This window comes from Ascidiella aspersa, chromosome 7 (assembly GCF_963924565.1).
Source record: "Ascidiella aspersa chromosome 7, kaAscAspe10.2, whole genome shotgun sequence".
Taxonomy (NCBI): Eukaryota; Metazoa; Chordata; class Ascidiacea; order Phlebobranchia; family Ascidiidae; genus Ascidiella; species Ascidiella aspersa.
In genome coordinates, this window is record NC_139453.1 from 27561699 (window position 1) to 27578080 (window position 16382).

Genomic DNA, 16382 nt, shown 5'->3' on the forward strand with positions numbered 1-16382 from the left:
ATTGGACTGTAACAGCTGTCGGCAACGTAGCACACAAAGCGGGGAAGAACCAAGGTATTGGTTTACATTTTAAATTGATATAAACGTTATTTCCCAAAACAGTTTTTTATACAATTTATTAAGAATTCATGCGGTTCATCTCAAAAATTGTTTCATATTAAATTTAACACTCAAAAGCAGCTTACGATTCCTCAAAAAAAAGTCGTTAAACGACGTCTTTTGCGATTATTTTGTTGAGTCAGCCGTCATCCTTTTTCTTGTGATTTTGACGTATTCTCTCGCGCGTGCGTCTTGTTATAGTGAGGTATTGGTGAGGACCGTTCGTAATACCAGATGCGTTAGCGAGATTCTCGCTCGTCAATTCGCCGCTAAAACAAGCTCGTTAACTTAGCGAGCGAGGAACTGTGCGTATTGCCACCCCCGATGCAGGTATATCAGGTGATTTGTCATCGGGACTGATTGGGCCCGGGAACCGCTCGGATTTCTGCTTTTCGGAAAGGATGTTTGGTTTTGTTAAAGCGACGCAGTCTACCCGCAACTAAAACTGAAAAGTTTGATCGGTAATTGCTGCGCGTAGCCCAACGGTTTTCTACTAAGGGCCATGAAAACATTTTAAGGTGGGCCAAAGACCAACTTAGAAAAAAGCTAGATTTATTGAAGAGTTTTGTGTCCCTACACTCAATCTTACAGAAATAGTGGCTTGAGAAGGAATTGAAAAGGAATGTAAATAAAATGTAAATTTATTGTTCAACAAGTATCTCAGTAATGCACGGTTGAATAAATAATAATCTGTTGTGAAATTTTTTATGTTAGTTTTTGTTCTAAACCTATTTTACAGTTTTTTGTTTCAAACCTTGTTTGGTAACCGTTTTCATGAAGGGTTACATTGTGAAGCTTTGAGGTAAAAATGTTTATAAAGTAGAACATTTTGGTCAGTCTGGTGTGTGTGTGTGTACGTGTGTATTTGTGTACTGTGTGCCATTTCATATTTTTTTTAACTTTAACAAAACGGTTTATGTTGCAGATGTAATGAGTTGTATATTGTGTCACTGTAAAGTAGTAATATAATCAAAACCTAATTTGAGTGGCTGACTAGGCCAACTGCAAGGACATATGAGTGCGATAAGTAAAACCCTTTCCTTGGCATTCGTCCTATGCTGTATTCAAGCTTCGGTCAACGGTAAGCCAGCGAAATCCGATTTACTGTCCAGTCCGTCGCATCACCCGTTTGTACAAACACGATCACGGTTTAAAGTAAATAAGCTAAAAGGCCTACAATTTTAGGTTGGAAAGAACCCAAAACCTTCCATACACTTTTCCCGTGTATGTCGTAAAATAGCTTTTTGCCAGTTTTCTGATTTGCTTTCTGCGTGTGGTTCGCTCCTACACTGTAAAATAAGTCCAAGTCAAGTATTTTTGAATAAATAACAAGCCCCAGACACGTCATAATCAGAGCAAGTCAAGTCCTTGTCATGAAAATCAAACGTTAAACTAATAAAACTAGTAAACTTGTCCGATTATGCGTAACAACTCAAGTAAAAGTCCCAGTCAAATCCTAATTAGAGAAAATCAACTTCAAGTCCTTGAAAATTAAACTTTAACTCATAAACTCATCCGATTAATTATCAGCAATAACTCAAGTAAAATATATCATAGACGCAACACATAGCAAGCAAATTGTTTTACGCGCAAAATAAAGATAAATTACCCAATTTTATAAAAAAATAATTCCTAATTAATAACTTCATGTCAACCCGGGTCAGTTGAGCAAAATACGTCAATGGAAGTCGTTTTGTGCCAAAAAGACTTAAGTCAACTTAAGTCATTTCAAAACAGTGACTTAATGCACTCTAGTCAAGTCATTGGCTTATCATTACTGCGAAATGATTTATGTGCAAATCAAGCTGTAGGTAAAACTACAGCATTCTTCTTTATTCATTTATACGTTTAATTACATAACCCAATCCTTCTCAATTCGTGGGCCGCGAATTTTTTAGATAGGTCATGCACTTTTGACTAAAATATTTTAACTCTGGTTGGACGAACAAATAGAAGCTGCAAACCATTTTAACATAAAATCAATTTTAATAGTGTAATTTTTATGACCAGGACTAGACTAGAAATTGTCTTGTTATTTATTCAAAAATCCATGACTCCGTCTTGAATTATTTCACAAATGACTTGACTTGGACTTAAGTTGTTTTATCAATGGCTTGACTTGGACTTAAGTTGTTTTATCAATGGCTTGACTGGGACTTAAGTATTTTCAAAACGACTTGTTTACAACTCTGCCCCCTAGCACGGTTTTAAAAATACTGTGTTAAACCGAAAGGCAACATACAGACGTTTCATTCAACGCAGCGAAATCATTCAAGGAATTACTTTTGATTTTTAGCTGTCACTGTGACGAGTGTCACGTCAAACAGCGTAACAGTGACACTTGACAGTGCCACCGATTTGCTGACAGTGACAGCCAAGCACGACGAAAATGACGCGCAAAACTTTACTTCACCAACGAGCCCCATCACCGTAAGTCAAAATATATTAGCACTTTTGTCTTCTGGATTGCAAATTATGACAACTGAAAGTTACTTGACAATGATTGGCTAAGCCAAAAAGTTCGAGTGGATCGAAATCATCTTGATAATTCAATACGAACTTGTATTTTTGATACAATCTTGTATGATGGTATCGATCTACTCGAGCTTTTTGGCTGTGCTATTCAATATCAAGCTACATTACAGATCCCTGCATAGTGTACCCACGAAACGTTAAAAATAAATTTTTAAGAGATGGTTGGTTCAATGTGGTTACCAAGTCGTTTTCAGTAATGTCCCATTGTCCCAGTTAAGCCTTTTTACAAAAAAATAAAACCACTTCGGCTCGTCAGTTTTTCAAGTCAAATTAAGGTTTAAGTCATTCACACACAATAAAGTTATAGTAGAGACCATTAGTAAAATAAAATAGCCTTTAATCGATTCAAAACAGTAAACGTACTTCACCAAACCTTAAGATAAACGAAAATTACCCATCGAATATGGTATTCATTCATAAAAAACATCTTGCTTTTTTTAAATACCTAAAACAGTTTTTGTAGGGCACGTTCTTTCTTAATTTGAGAATTTAAGTCACAAAGGCTATGTATGAAATTGACTGCACTGTTTATTTTCTATTCAGGTAAGTTCTTTGAAAAGCAACGTGATTTATGACGTCAAAGCAACTGGGTCATCTGGAATCGTTATTTCACAAACCCTGGCTCGAACTGGTAAGACGTTATAGTATGTATACTTTTAAAAGTGACCTTAATTCAAATTTATAGTAAAGTTATTCTCAAAACAACGTACAATTGTTTTTGTTGGAGGTTAAAGTAAGACGTAATAAGAAAACCAAAGCCCATGCAAAACGTTAAAGTTGAAAATTAATAAAGAGTTATTCAAAACGTTCAAAAGTATACTCACTTCTGTATGGGCTTTGATATTCTTATTATATTTAACTCTCTTTCAGAGTCTGTAAAGCGAAATTCGTCGGTTTTATGATTCAGGTTTGCCAGACTCTTGTTTTGTGCTATAAAAACACAAACCGCGTCACGAGTCAACATCGTAATTAGATAAATTGGCAATAAAAGCAGTTTTATGTCTGCTGCACCACTAACCCCTTTTGGATGCGTTGTTGTTTTACATTTATATGTTCCACCTCTAAAGTCTAGGTATATGAGCATGTTTTGTGCCATTTTCCATTATTTTGCCATGCACAAGTTTAACGATGGCATCAAATCTATGTTGAAAAAAGTACCCGTCTGTGTATCAACTGGTACCATAAATCATGATTAATGAGTAACTTGTCGAAATTAGCGGTATCATTGGAGAAAATTCGAACATATGTCAAAGGTTCTAATATTCTAAACCGGTAAAATCTTTCGACATTTAGTACAATTGTTCAAAGTTGAAAAGCAACTAAAATGGGGCGAACCTTATTTTTTTCTCGAAGATGTGTAGTTAGAATAATTGTATTTTTTTCTACCAAGCAAAATGACCAATACAAGCCTACACATCCAATGTTTTATAATAAAGCGGACGTTCATTAAGCTTAAAAGTGTTTCACAATTTAGGTATATTTGTCACTAATATGTCACAAAAGACTCGCAATATAGCAATACCTGTTTTGAACAGTATTGAGCATTAGGCATGTCTACCAACGTCATCACCGTTCTTAAAATCAAAATAGAACAAATTAAAACGTTTAAAAATAATTTTAAACGATTATTCTGCCAGAATTTGTTTGTAGCGTTATGAAGTTTAACTACTTTCAGTTTTCAACCTATATACTATCTTTATATACTGTACAGTATGTTTAAGGTAGAAACTGCTTCATTGAAATGCAAACCATGAATGAAATATCTATTTTTATTTTTGGAACTGAAACCACCTTAGCATCCAAAGAGCACTGATACGACCACTTGGGTATCGGCCCCGATCCAATATTATCAGACATCATTATTGAGCATAAAACGGTAGAAATTGCTGCATTGGAATGCAAATTAATTGCTGAAATACCTATTATAATTTGGTATCTGATCGTTACTGAAACCACCCTACATTTGGAAGAGTGATAGCCTACTGCCACTTGGAATACTATCAGGCATCACTATTGAGCATGATACGGTTTACGAAAAACAAGTCAATTACTTAAATTAACTTATTTATCTTTAGCTCCCGGAGGTGCTGCAATTCAAAGTAGCTTCACAACCCCAACTGTAGCCACCCTATTCCTGGAGCAAGTACCCACAGCTAGCCAATGGATTGTAGAGTACAAAGAAGTTGATGGAAGTCCGAAGACTGTAGTTGCACCACATTGGCCAACCAACACTTACTACGTATCTGTGTAAGTTTTCGGTGTCTGGATAAAACCTATAAAAGAGTTGTTCTTTTTTTGAGGTCGCCATTATTTAAAAGCCATTTTAAAAATCGCTATCACATTCTGTCACAAATGACACTCTGAAATCCTTACAATGTTTGTAAGCAACAGCATTAAATATGTAAAATTGTGTTTGCATCCTTTTTAAAATATTTCTTTTAAATAGCGACACCATGGGACGATTTTGTCACATGATAATTAGGATATTTAAGTGTGGGTAATTTTACCCGCACATGGGGATTAATTTGAAAATTAGAGAGCGCTTCTATCGGGGTAATAACACAGCAAAACTGCTTCTCTGTAAAAAAAACAACATCATAATATGTAATTATCACAACGTTTTTCTTAATTTAAAGATGTTAAAATCTCGTTTGGAAAATACCTTGTGTGAAAATCAAATTCATTTTTTGGCAGAATCACAAATCTCTCTTCCAACGCAGCTTACCAAGCCAGAGCCCGAATATCACAAGTGCTGTCAAACATCAACTACACCGAAGCACAAAGCCCGTTCGGAGAATGGCGCAACTTTACCACAGGTGGAACGACGTAATTGCGCGCAAACTAAACAAAATTAATCTGTTTTAGGCTGAAAGCATTTACCTGTGTGGTATTTAGCCACCTTTACGGCCCGTTTACACTACAGCTGCGCTGAGCGGAGCTGAGCTGCACTGGGCGTGAAATTGTTTTCATTACAGCTGCTGTGAGCTGCGCTGGGCGTAAAAATCGCGACAAAACGTAACGTTTTTCTATTGCTGCACGGGGCTTGAGTTTAGCAAAGCGTGAAAATCGCTCCAAAGCGTATTTTTTTCCAGCTGCACTGGGCTTGAGTTAAGCAAAGCGTAACTTTAAGCTAGCTGCAGCTGCTGCACGGGGCTTGAGTTTAGTAAAGCGTGAAACGCTCGCCACAATATAATTTAAATGCAAATTACGCTTTGCTCAGCTCAGTGCAGCTGTAGTGTAAAGGGGCCTTTAAATCAATGCACTCTAAAATTACGCTTTGAAAGCTTTAAAGGACACCATATTCTTCGAGACTTATAGTTGCAAAATATATTAGGCTCAAATGAATATGGTCATATTGCTTGGCCTCATAAATGTCCGCTAGTTAAAAAGGTTGAACAATGAAGCTAAAGAAAGTCTTAAATCTGGGCGACTAATATTGCCATAAAAGCTTATAAACAAAGTGTTTAATTGTAAGTCGTTTTCTTGTTGCATGGTATTGTGGCTCACCAGAAAAGAACATAACACAGGTCCCAACAGGGCGGATCCGTGGAACCAAACTGTATGTTTTGCTTTTTTACCTATAACCAATTGAAAAAACGTTCACCGCGTGAATCGATTACATCGTTGTAGCTTTTGTATTGAAAGTAACAACTGTCCAATCTAAAACTTTAACCGAATTAACAAACTGTGTTGTGTTCAAAAGGTTATACTTTTGATGTAACTTTGTGACGTAACCCTGTGTATAACAGTTTGTTATTATGGCAAGGAATAACAATTAACCTACGGCCCGCTAGTTAACCTGTCCTATTGGTACATTTATTGCTTTTATCTCCGCGTCTTTTAGAAATATTTCAAATTATATTTGTTGCGCGAAATTCCGCTTTTAGATTGGTTGCTTATAAACTCTCCGTTTGACGGTCATTTTACTCTCCTAACTGGCTGGCGAACATCTGCCCCAAAATCTAGCCCGGAATACTGGAAAATCTTGGCTCAAACGAAAAAACAACAGCAACAACTAAATCTATAAACAAGTTTCTAAATAACAAGTTTCTCGCACGTTTTTGATATCTTAGGACTGCTTTCTCTTTTCGGAAGAGTGACTTTGCTCACCGGATCAACGAACGATACTAGTGCCGCCGAACTGCAACTGAAAGAAGCCTACAAGAACAACAGCAATGTCCACAATGTCACTCTCCTGAAATTGACCGAACAAGCTGATGCTATAGTTGGCTTGTATGAATTGAAACTGAATAACAAAGAGCCTCCAACCCAAGATGAAATCGATTCCGGCTACCTGCTTGGAAATACGACGCTGTTCAGTGGCTCAATCGTCAAATACCATCGTGAGTAATGTATAGGCAATGATACCATATTGGTGGGACACACAATAGGACCTACAAAGCAACAATACCTAAAGAAGAAGAATCTATAAAACCATAGTATTAAGACAATCGACATAATGAACCATAATACGCAGTAATACCCATGGTAAAATAAGACCGAAATCGTCTGAATAAGACATAAAACAGCCGGGATAAGTCCAAGCTTTATCGTAATAAGATCTAAATCTAAAACGTTAAAATAATTACTGAAGCTGTAGGGAGAGGGTAAGGGACGATCGGGGGCCATCGGTCGACCGTTTCGTTGTCGACGTTTGAGATCCCTAGTTTGACGGTGAGTTAGAACAACCAAATAACGAAAATTTGCGTATTTCTGTCCAGCGTCGGCAGGAGTTTCGAGTTACGGCTTCCTTACATACCCGACAAGTTTCTTGCCCGAGACGAGTTGTTACCACTCTAGAAACATCACAGATAAGCGCAACTGGATTTTTCACTCACAAGATGGAAACGTTGGCAAGGTTTTGATGCCAAGAGGAAGCGATGGGCAGTTTGATAGTGAAATACAATTGACAATTGACAATGTTGGTAAGTAAAGTATTGGTATTTATAGGATTTTTTGTATAACGTATCAGCCTTGAAAACAAGTCAATTTTGAATGACTAAAGAGTTAACTTCAAGTCAAGGCTTTGTCGTAAAAATAAAACGTTAACTGATAAATTCGTCCGATTATGAGATATAACTCAAGTCAAGGATATCTTAAACGCAACGTATGGCAATCAAAATGTTTTACATGCAAAAGTAAAGATAAATAACCAATTTTCAAAAATGCTTAATAAAAAAAATTGATTTTAATTTAAGAAATTTACTCCGAAGTCGTTTCAACAGACCTAGGTCAAGTCAAGTAATTTGAAAATAGTGTGAGTGCACTTAAGTCAAATCATTATTAGGGATGTATGATGTGTATGGGGGATACCCATCTATAACTTTTGGGTGTTCAAGTACAATGTCAACAAACAATTGCGATATCAAAATTCAACTAGTCCACATTTTATTTACATATCTAGTCATACTACTTCACAAAAAATATCATTCAGCTGCATTAGCTCCAAAGCATCACCACGACCAAAAAATAATCCCTTGATTGTCATTTAAGGTGTTTCGGCTCCTGTCGGTTCAGTGATCTTCAACTTTACGAGTAACACAGTTTACGGGATCGAGCAAGATTACTTTCTGCTTTCCTGCGTTAACAACAACGCTGCAAGCTTGTTCATGTACGATCGGATCTACGAAGCTGAGTTGAGCAATGTTCCGCAGAAATACACAATTGTTTACACAACAGGTATAACCTTATGTAGGTTGCCACTTTAAAAAATCGCCTATAAGGCCCGATGTTATTCTATGAGATATAGGGATACTATATGCAGTTATCGTTGGCCAGTACGACTTTAGGGCTTGATAATAAAATACACTTTGCGTGCATAAATGTTGCATCTTCATAGTATCGTGAATTATAGCCACCCAACTTTAAAAACAATTTAACGCAATGTTTGTTTTGGCGCTTGTTGCGAACTTTTACGTGGTTTAGGTACAGCCATTAAGCTGAGGAAAAGATAAAGTGCTAATACTATGCACGCCCAACGCGGCAAAGTCATAAGGTAAACAAATTTCACTAAACAAAAAACACGTGGTCTTAGAGTATGCTTGAAGAGCATAATTTTGCGTTAACCATCATTACTTAAAAATGGACACTTTGAAACGGGCACGACAGTCACCATTATACCTCCTTTTAAGAATCTGTTTCAGTTAAACAAATGTCGATGTTACACCAACATCTGAAATAATAATACTCGACATTATTTCGACACCCATCCATATATTTTGGACTAAAGATATCGCGACCCGCCCCACTACAAAATGACGTCATTACTGTGCTCAAACAAGCAAAATAGCTTAAACTGAAGCGTTTAAGGGTAGAATTTAGGTTGTTAGGCTAAAATTTGCTTTGTCGTTAGTGAATTTACTTTCTGGAGTTCACCTCATATTTTTTGATAACTTTACCTTTCAAGGTAGAATCGCTGCAATGAATCGCAAGCCATGGCTAAATTTCCAATATTATTTGGTATCGAGTCGGCAGCGATACTAATGATCCTACCCTAGTATCGGACTAGTACCGATACTATCACTTGGTATCAGGTATTGGCTTAAGTCCGATATTAAAGGACATCCCCAGTAAAGTATTTATGAACGTTTTTACTTTTTTTGTTTTAATTAATTCCCAGATAAATAACTGTTCATTTTAACATATTATAAGGTTAAATACTTACCCTAATGTGTTCCTGAAATACTTCTTTTGTTAAAGGGTTAGGCTTTATTTAACTATGCAGGTCCCGAAATGATGAACACTAGCAAAGATTTCATCTCAAGTAAAGTGGTTGACCATCTGAACGATACAAATGGTGTAGTTCAGTTCGATATCAAACCAGTGTCAAAAGCAATTGAATACATCTTTTCCGTTTACGATGGTAGCACAGGTGTGGATAATATCAAGGTTGCGGAAAAAGACATTGACAGCTCAAGTAAATTGCAGGTTGAACATGTTAAAACATTTGAAAGTTTTATGTTATACCTAACACTGTGCGAGGCCACGCCCCCTAAAAACTTTCAGGGCGAGACCACGCCCCAAAAAACTATTTTTTGACAGCTTTCGCTAAGTAAACACATTTTTTCATACATGAATATATATTTTTTCATTTAACATCATACGTTTCACTATGTTTTCGTCCATTTTAAAACAATATTTACCCTAAAAGCTTAAACTCTGCAAAGGGGAAATTTTGTTAAATTAGAGTTCGACGAACATCCGATATTTAGGCAATATTTTATTGACTACTTTACTGTTTTAAAGCATCCTCGCGGATTCCTTCTCTTACCAGCTTGTTAAAACAAGGATATTTAAAGATTCTTTTAAAAGGTATAACGCTTTATATTATGTGTATTTCAGATCCGTTTATTGATCCGGCTTGCAAAGACATTACTGTGTCTCTTGCGCCCGCTGTCAAAAAATAATTGCCCACCCCTGGTATATATTGTAGCCTGTAATCTTTATTTAGTCATTGAATGATCAAGAACGGTTTTTAAACAAATGGTTTTAAAAGAGACATTTTGAAGTTTTTCTCGCAAAAGAAACAAGCAAACACACTCATGAATCCCAATTCAAGACTCGTTTACTTTTTATAGTAGTTATATTCAATAGTATTAGGTCCGGACAGATATCCGATGGTAAGTGGTAGTAAGGGGTATCAATGCGGGCTGATTTTCTCCTATATCAATCTTACAAATATTAAAGTCTTGTTTTACTATCCGACGTAGATTAATAAACCTCTAAACTTCAAACATTCCTTTTAATAGGTAAAAACTTCGAAATCGTTAACAACTGGTCGTTACTATTCTCTCTTGGGTCAAGTCAAGACCAGGTTAGCCGATGGAAACGAATCTGCTCTAAGTCCCGCGTCTAACTCTACTTTCTACTTAGGTAAGTAAAGTCCACACTATTTGCAATATAGATATTTTTAGCACCTGTTAAGTAAAGCGTATGTGCAATAACACTCATTAACTAAAAATGCTATAATTAATTATGAAATCAGATAAATTATTTTATCATATTTAAATAGGCCTACTCATGGTTTTAAATTTGTTTTAAATTTTGAACTTTTTCCATTTATTTATATTTTCCCACGACGACAAAAACGATGCAAACATCCTTAGCAACACCACCCACTACAACTACTGGTTTTAGTACAACTGTATCAACACAAGTGCCTACAACTACTGGTAGTTCAAGTACAACTGCTGCTACAACCCCATCTACAACTACCGGTAGTTCAAATACAACTGCCTCAACACCAGTGCCTACAACTAGCGGTAGTTCAACAACTGCCTCAACACCAGTGCCTACAACTACCGGTAGTTCAACAACTGCCTCAACACCAGTCCCTACAACTACTGGTAGTTCAAGTACAACTGCCGCAACACCAGTGCCTACAACTGCCGGTAGTTCAAGTACAACTGCCGCAACACCCGTGCCTACAACTACTGGTAGTTCAAGTACAACTGCCACAACACCAGTGCCTACAACTACCAGTAGTTCAAGTACAACTGCTGAAACACCAGTGCCTACAACTACCGGTAGTTCAAGTACAACTGCCGCAACACCAGCGCCTACAACTACCGGTAGTTCAAGTACAACTGCCGCAACACCAGTGCCTACAACTACCGGTAGTTCAAGTACAACTGCCGCAACACCCGTGCCTACAACTACCAGTAGTTCAAGTACAACTGCTGAAACACCAGTGCCCACAACTACTGGTAGTTCAAGTACAACTGCCTCTACACCAGTGCCTACAACTACCAGTAGTTCAAGTACAAATGCTAAAACACCAGTCCCTCCAACTACCAGTAGTTCAAGTACAACTGCTAAAACACCAGTGCCTACGACTACCAGTAGTTCAAGTACAACTGCTGAAACACCAGTGCCTACAACAACCGGTAGTTCAAGTACAACTGCTGAAACACCAATTCCTACATCTAGCGATGGTTCAAGTACAGCTTCCGCTACACAAACAGGTAGTTCAAGTGGAAATGTTGATAAACTATTATTATTATTAACAGCATTAATAAAGTTTAAGGGCAGGTTACATTTTTACATATTTAATTCCAATCATTTAATCTATCCGATCCAGTGTTGTAAACAAGTCATTTTGAAATACCTTAAGTCTAAGTCAAGTCTTTTGCAAAAATTCTAATCCAAGTCATCAGTTGCCCAGGTCAAGTCCCAGTCACAAGTCATTATTAGAGCAAATCAACTTCAAGTCAAGTCAGTGACAAAAATAAAAGGGGACTTAAATTAAAGCAAATCATTTGAAAGCAGTGACTTAAGTGGACTTAAGTCAAGTCATTGGCTTGAGTCTTTATGCGAAATGCATTCTGTGCAAATCAAACCTCAGTTCCAAATACAATATTGTCTTATTCGTTATGTCTTTGTAGGTTTAATTAAATAACCCAATGCAGTGCTTCTCAATTCGTGGGCAAAAAACATTAGGCCTACAACACTGTTTTGGTAGCAAATAATGCCTTTTTTTTTTCAGCATCAAACTCAGATTCAACAAAAGTCACGACAAGCGTTCGCGCTCCAACAGCAACTGAAACACCAGATACCGCTATGCCTCATGTAAGCACCACAGCCTCTAAAGTTCCAAACACAACCCAAGGGCTGTCGACCGTTCCCGTTTCAATTATCGTGGGAATCGTTTGCGCGTTGGTGTTCATCATTTTCATCATCGTGCTCCTTGTGTGGGCGTATAAACGCTACGCTACGGAAAACGCGGCTGTTTGAGCGTAACTATTTTTTGCGACTACGCCGTTGGTAAACCTTTGATGAAATGTGCGCTTTTTCCACAGCACTAATCCTATAGGCCAGGGTTTCTCAACCGTGGCCCTCGGCCCCCCTGGGGGGCTACGGAGCGGTTATTGGGGGGCAACGGGCATAACTCTCTAGCTAGATATTGCGAAAACCAAAGTTTCACTATTTCAAAATTTACCAGGTAACTTAATTTTGTGTTTTTCATTATTACTGTTAACCTTTCTTGTAACGTAGCCATGCAAATTATTACTTGCCGATACCCTTGCGTAATCATTAAGCATCCGAAAAATGCTGTTAGGCGAGCAACTAATGTGCAATGCCAGGTGAAATGGTTTGCAGTTTCGGGCGTTCAATTTTCGGGCGTTCAGTGCAAAAGAAACATTCCATCCTACAATACATAGTACTCTACAGGGTTATTCAAATATTCAAAGTCATTTTTAAGCCAACATTCAACGGTTCATGCACAGCTTATTTGTCAAGTAGGCTAACAGTAACACATTAATAAAACGAAAATCGAAGAATTATCTCTACGAATGTGGTGACAGCGCTTGACTCAGTACAAAACACAACCGAATATAAAAAATACCTTGACGGCGTCGAAGAACAAGATTTGTAATGGCTAACTAAGTTAATTGAAATTAAAATGTTATTTGTACAATTTTTAAAAGTGCAATTATTTGTTGATTAATTGCTGTATTTGTTACTAACGTGAAGAAGTAAAACAAGTGAATACGTTAAACACAATGCTTGGTATTTTTATAAGCAGGGGGTCACGAGGGTCGAAAACCTTTCAAAGGTGGCCACGAAGCATAAAAGGTTGAGAACCACTGCTATAGACCTTTAGGCTTGGGTGGTAATTTTGAAGAAGTTTAAGTGCGCTTATTGTTTTAAAAGGGTAAGTCAACTTTTATCATCACAAAATATGGAACGAAAAGTTCAAGAAAAGGGGATACATACACCAACAAAAGCCTAATAGATTTTTTAATTGGCGTTTAAAAATTATCCACAAAAGACGGACCCAAAGAAAAGTATGTTCCTTTTAAATAGGGGAAGATGATTGATCTCTTTTAAAACCAAACTTGTTTCAGCAGTAAATTTGTTTTTATCGTTATGGGCATTTTTGTCCAAGTCATTGAGTTATACCAATGTCGTATTGCAGTATTTTTTCATCCTTTTTTTTTGGTGTAAGTGTAATAAAGTTTTATAGGCGGTATCGAAAAAGTCAGGAAAAATCGACGACACATCAACATAATTGAGAGCAGGGCTGCGGAGTCCGACTCGGGACTCGAGTAAGACCACGTAGAAATACCCGAGTCCCGCGTCCGACATGCGCATGCGCAGTACCAAATTTTGAAACTGATATGGCTGCCAACTGAAAATTGTAAAGTTGGAATAGCATATGGTGGAATATTTTCCAACCATGTATTGAGAGTGAAAGAATTATACGACCCCCTTATAAGTGGAATGCTGAATATTCATTTTATTTTAGTTACCTAAATTGGTGAAATAAAGGCTGTAGAGTCAGGGCCGGACTCGGGACTCGACAAAATCGCACCGACTCCGCAGCCCTGATTGAGAGTGGAGTCGTATCGAGGCCCTACTTTCAAGTTTACCAAGACCGATTTCCTGCAAGAAAAGTGGTTAGAGTGACTATCGTTTGTTCTGGTATTGCAGTTCATTTAAGAGTTTAGAGGGATCTGCAGACGTAAACAATCCTGACACATGCGGCCTTAAATTACATTACCGCTAGAACAGGGTTTCTTAACCAGGGGTGCTTGCACCTCTAAGGGGTAAAAGAACTGTTCCAAGGGTGTGTGGGGATACTGAATCAGGCACAGAAAATGTGTTACTGTAATTTATTTCTAAGTTCAGTTAAATGTAAAAATAACTCACAATATGGTACAGTGTTACTGTTTTAGTTGCAAAATAAAATTTTCCTACAATGGTTTTGTTATTTAGGCAATTCTGGAAAGGGCGCGAAAATTGGTTGGTGAATTAAAAGGGGTGCAGGAAGGAAAAAGTTAAGAACCACTGAGCTAGATGGTCAAGGTGGTTGTTACCTCTTAATAACACGCAATAAAAGCAACAATATCTAAAGCCGAATTATCTCTAGTAAAGTAGTATTCGAACCTAAAAATTAACAACCTAAAACCAGAAGCAACTTTGAACCGTCTATCTCAACATCAAAAATCAAAATTTCGACAGCTTTAACGATATAAAGGCGTTTTGGGCATTGCACGAATGGATACAGCGTTATAGCTTTTGTATTGCAGGTACCAACTCCAATCTAAAACTTCAAAATAAACAAACTGTGTGATTGTAGCGACACTACACCGACCCGGATTTATCGAAGCGTTATGTTTGCCTTTTTCTTATCTTTCTCGTTCCTTTTATCGCCGGTTCTAGCAGGTCTGCCACTCGATTTTTCCCAAGATCTTGGGATTTCAGTCTAGACCTTGGGATCTGGGGATATCTGTTCCATATCTTGGGAATTTTAATTCATTAGCAGCCTGTAATCACAAATATTTTTTTAGTTGTATTTAAGGACTCATTTCCTAATAAGAATGAGGAAGTAGTTATTTGCCTGGCTCGTGGGTGTACGCGCACATTACTTATGTGACGTAACAATGCTATTACTTGCTTGTTAGACAAAACTGTTCATTTACTAGCTTGTGTGACGACATTAATGCTCCAGACCCAATCGACGATAATAATGAGAACTATTAGAGAAGGGGCACCTACCGCCGGATCCGTCCCGCCGCCTATTTGACAAACTAGACACGAGTCAATTTTACTTTTTGACTATTTTAACTATACATAAATGCAAAAAAGTGTCGCTTCGCGCGAATGATCTTTGTGCATTCGCTTTGTTTATGCTTTGATGCTGTCTTTTAAACTCTAGAACACTGCGCTTCTTTACCGTTGCGACGTTGAAGGCTGACAATTGCGTTGCGGACAAACGGAAAACGGATTCGAAAATATCAACGGTTGCTTAACAGCAAACTTCCCTCGAACAAAACCGAGCGGATTTATGTTCTTCTTGATGTTTGCCATATGCTTAAACTTGTGCGAAATACTTTTGCTGATTGGGGAATTTTGGTAGATGGAGATGGAGGAAAAATCAAATGGCAATACATTATTGCATTGCAAAAACTCCAACAAAATGAAGGTTTGCGTTTGGGCAACAAGCTTAAGCTGGCACACATCAAATGGCAGCAGCAAAAAATGAAGGTAAACCTTGCAGCACAGGCATTGAGTTCTGATGTGGCTGATGCCATCCAATATTGTGCAGAGAATTTAAAACTAAAGGAATTTAAGGGATTTGCACCAACTGTCAGGTTCTTACGAATGTTTGATCGTTTATTTGACATTTTAAATTCAAGAAATCCCCTCGCCAAAGGTTTTAAGTCTGCCCTTCGGATTGCGAATAAGTTTGTATGGGATCCCTTTCTTTCAGAATGTTTTACTTACATAATGCAGTTAAAAACAACTGACAGCACTCCAATGCACATTTCCAGAAGAAAAACTGGTTTTGTTGGTTTTTTAGCCTGTATCCAGAGCACAAAAGGTTTGTTCGATAACTTAGTTGGCAGAGCCAATGCTCCACTAAGTTATTTGTTAATGTACAAGTTTAGCCAAGATCACCTAGAATTGTTTTTCAGTGCTGTCCGAACTGCTGGTGGCTGCAATAATAACCCAACAGCACAACAGTTCACAGCAGCCTTCAAGCGTCTTTTGATGAGAAGCTGTATTAAAGGTACAAATGGTAATTGCTCCAACCAGGATTCAACAACAATTCTGGATGCAATAAGCGACACCTGTAAAACAAATTATACGGAGGTAAAGTTAACTGATGTGGCATTAATTAAAAAATATGACCTCATTGAACGTCTGCCCATTTCAACAGACCATGATTACTGTGACAGTCCAAACATAAAAATTTTATCAGAATATAAAAAAACAGCTATTACATACAAAGCTGGGTATGT

The 16382-nt window shown here is 37.5% G+C and overlaps 1 protein-coding gene across 1 annotated transcript; it reads left to right on the plus strand.

The window, feature by feature from the left end:
- The first annotated feature begins 1041 nt into the window (after window positions 1-1041).
- LOC146138767 (uncharacterized) lies at window positions 1042-13120 on the plus strand. The gene is made up of 13 exons (XM_083394676.1): window positions 1042-1180; window positions 2396-2529; window positions 3178-3265; window positions 4710-4881; window positions 5329-5450; window positions 6708-6977; window positions 7356-7559; window positions 8128-8313; window positions 9359-9550; window positions 9976-10028; window positions 10383-10506; window positions 10740-11597; window positions 12119-13120. Exons 1-13 carry the CDS (start codon window positions 1114-1116, stop codon window positions 12364-12366), a joined length of 2718 nt encoding a protein of 905 aa, XP_083250802.1. The 5' UTR covers window positions 1042-1113; the 3' UTR covers window positions 12367-13120.
- The last annotated feature ends 3262 nt before the right edge of the window (window positions 13121-16382 follow it).

Coding starts and splice junctions, on each gene's coding strand:
- LOC146138767 (XM_083394676.1), top strand. CDS start 1,114: ATGAGTGCGATAAGTAAAACCCTTTCCTTGGCATTCGTCCTATGCTGT. Junction 5,451..6,707: donor ATGGCGCAACTTTACCACAG/GTGGAACGACGT, acceptor TTGATATCTTAG/GACTGCTTTCTCTTTTCGGA. Junction 11,598..12,118: donor AGCTTCCGCTACACAAACAG/GTAGTTCAAGTG, acceptor TTTTTTTTTCAG/CATCAAACTCAGATTCAACA.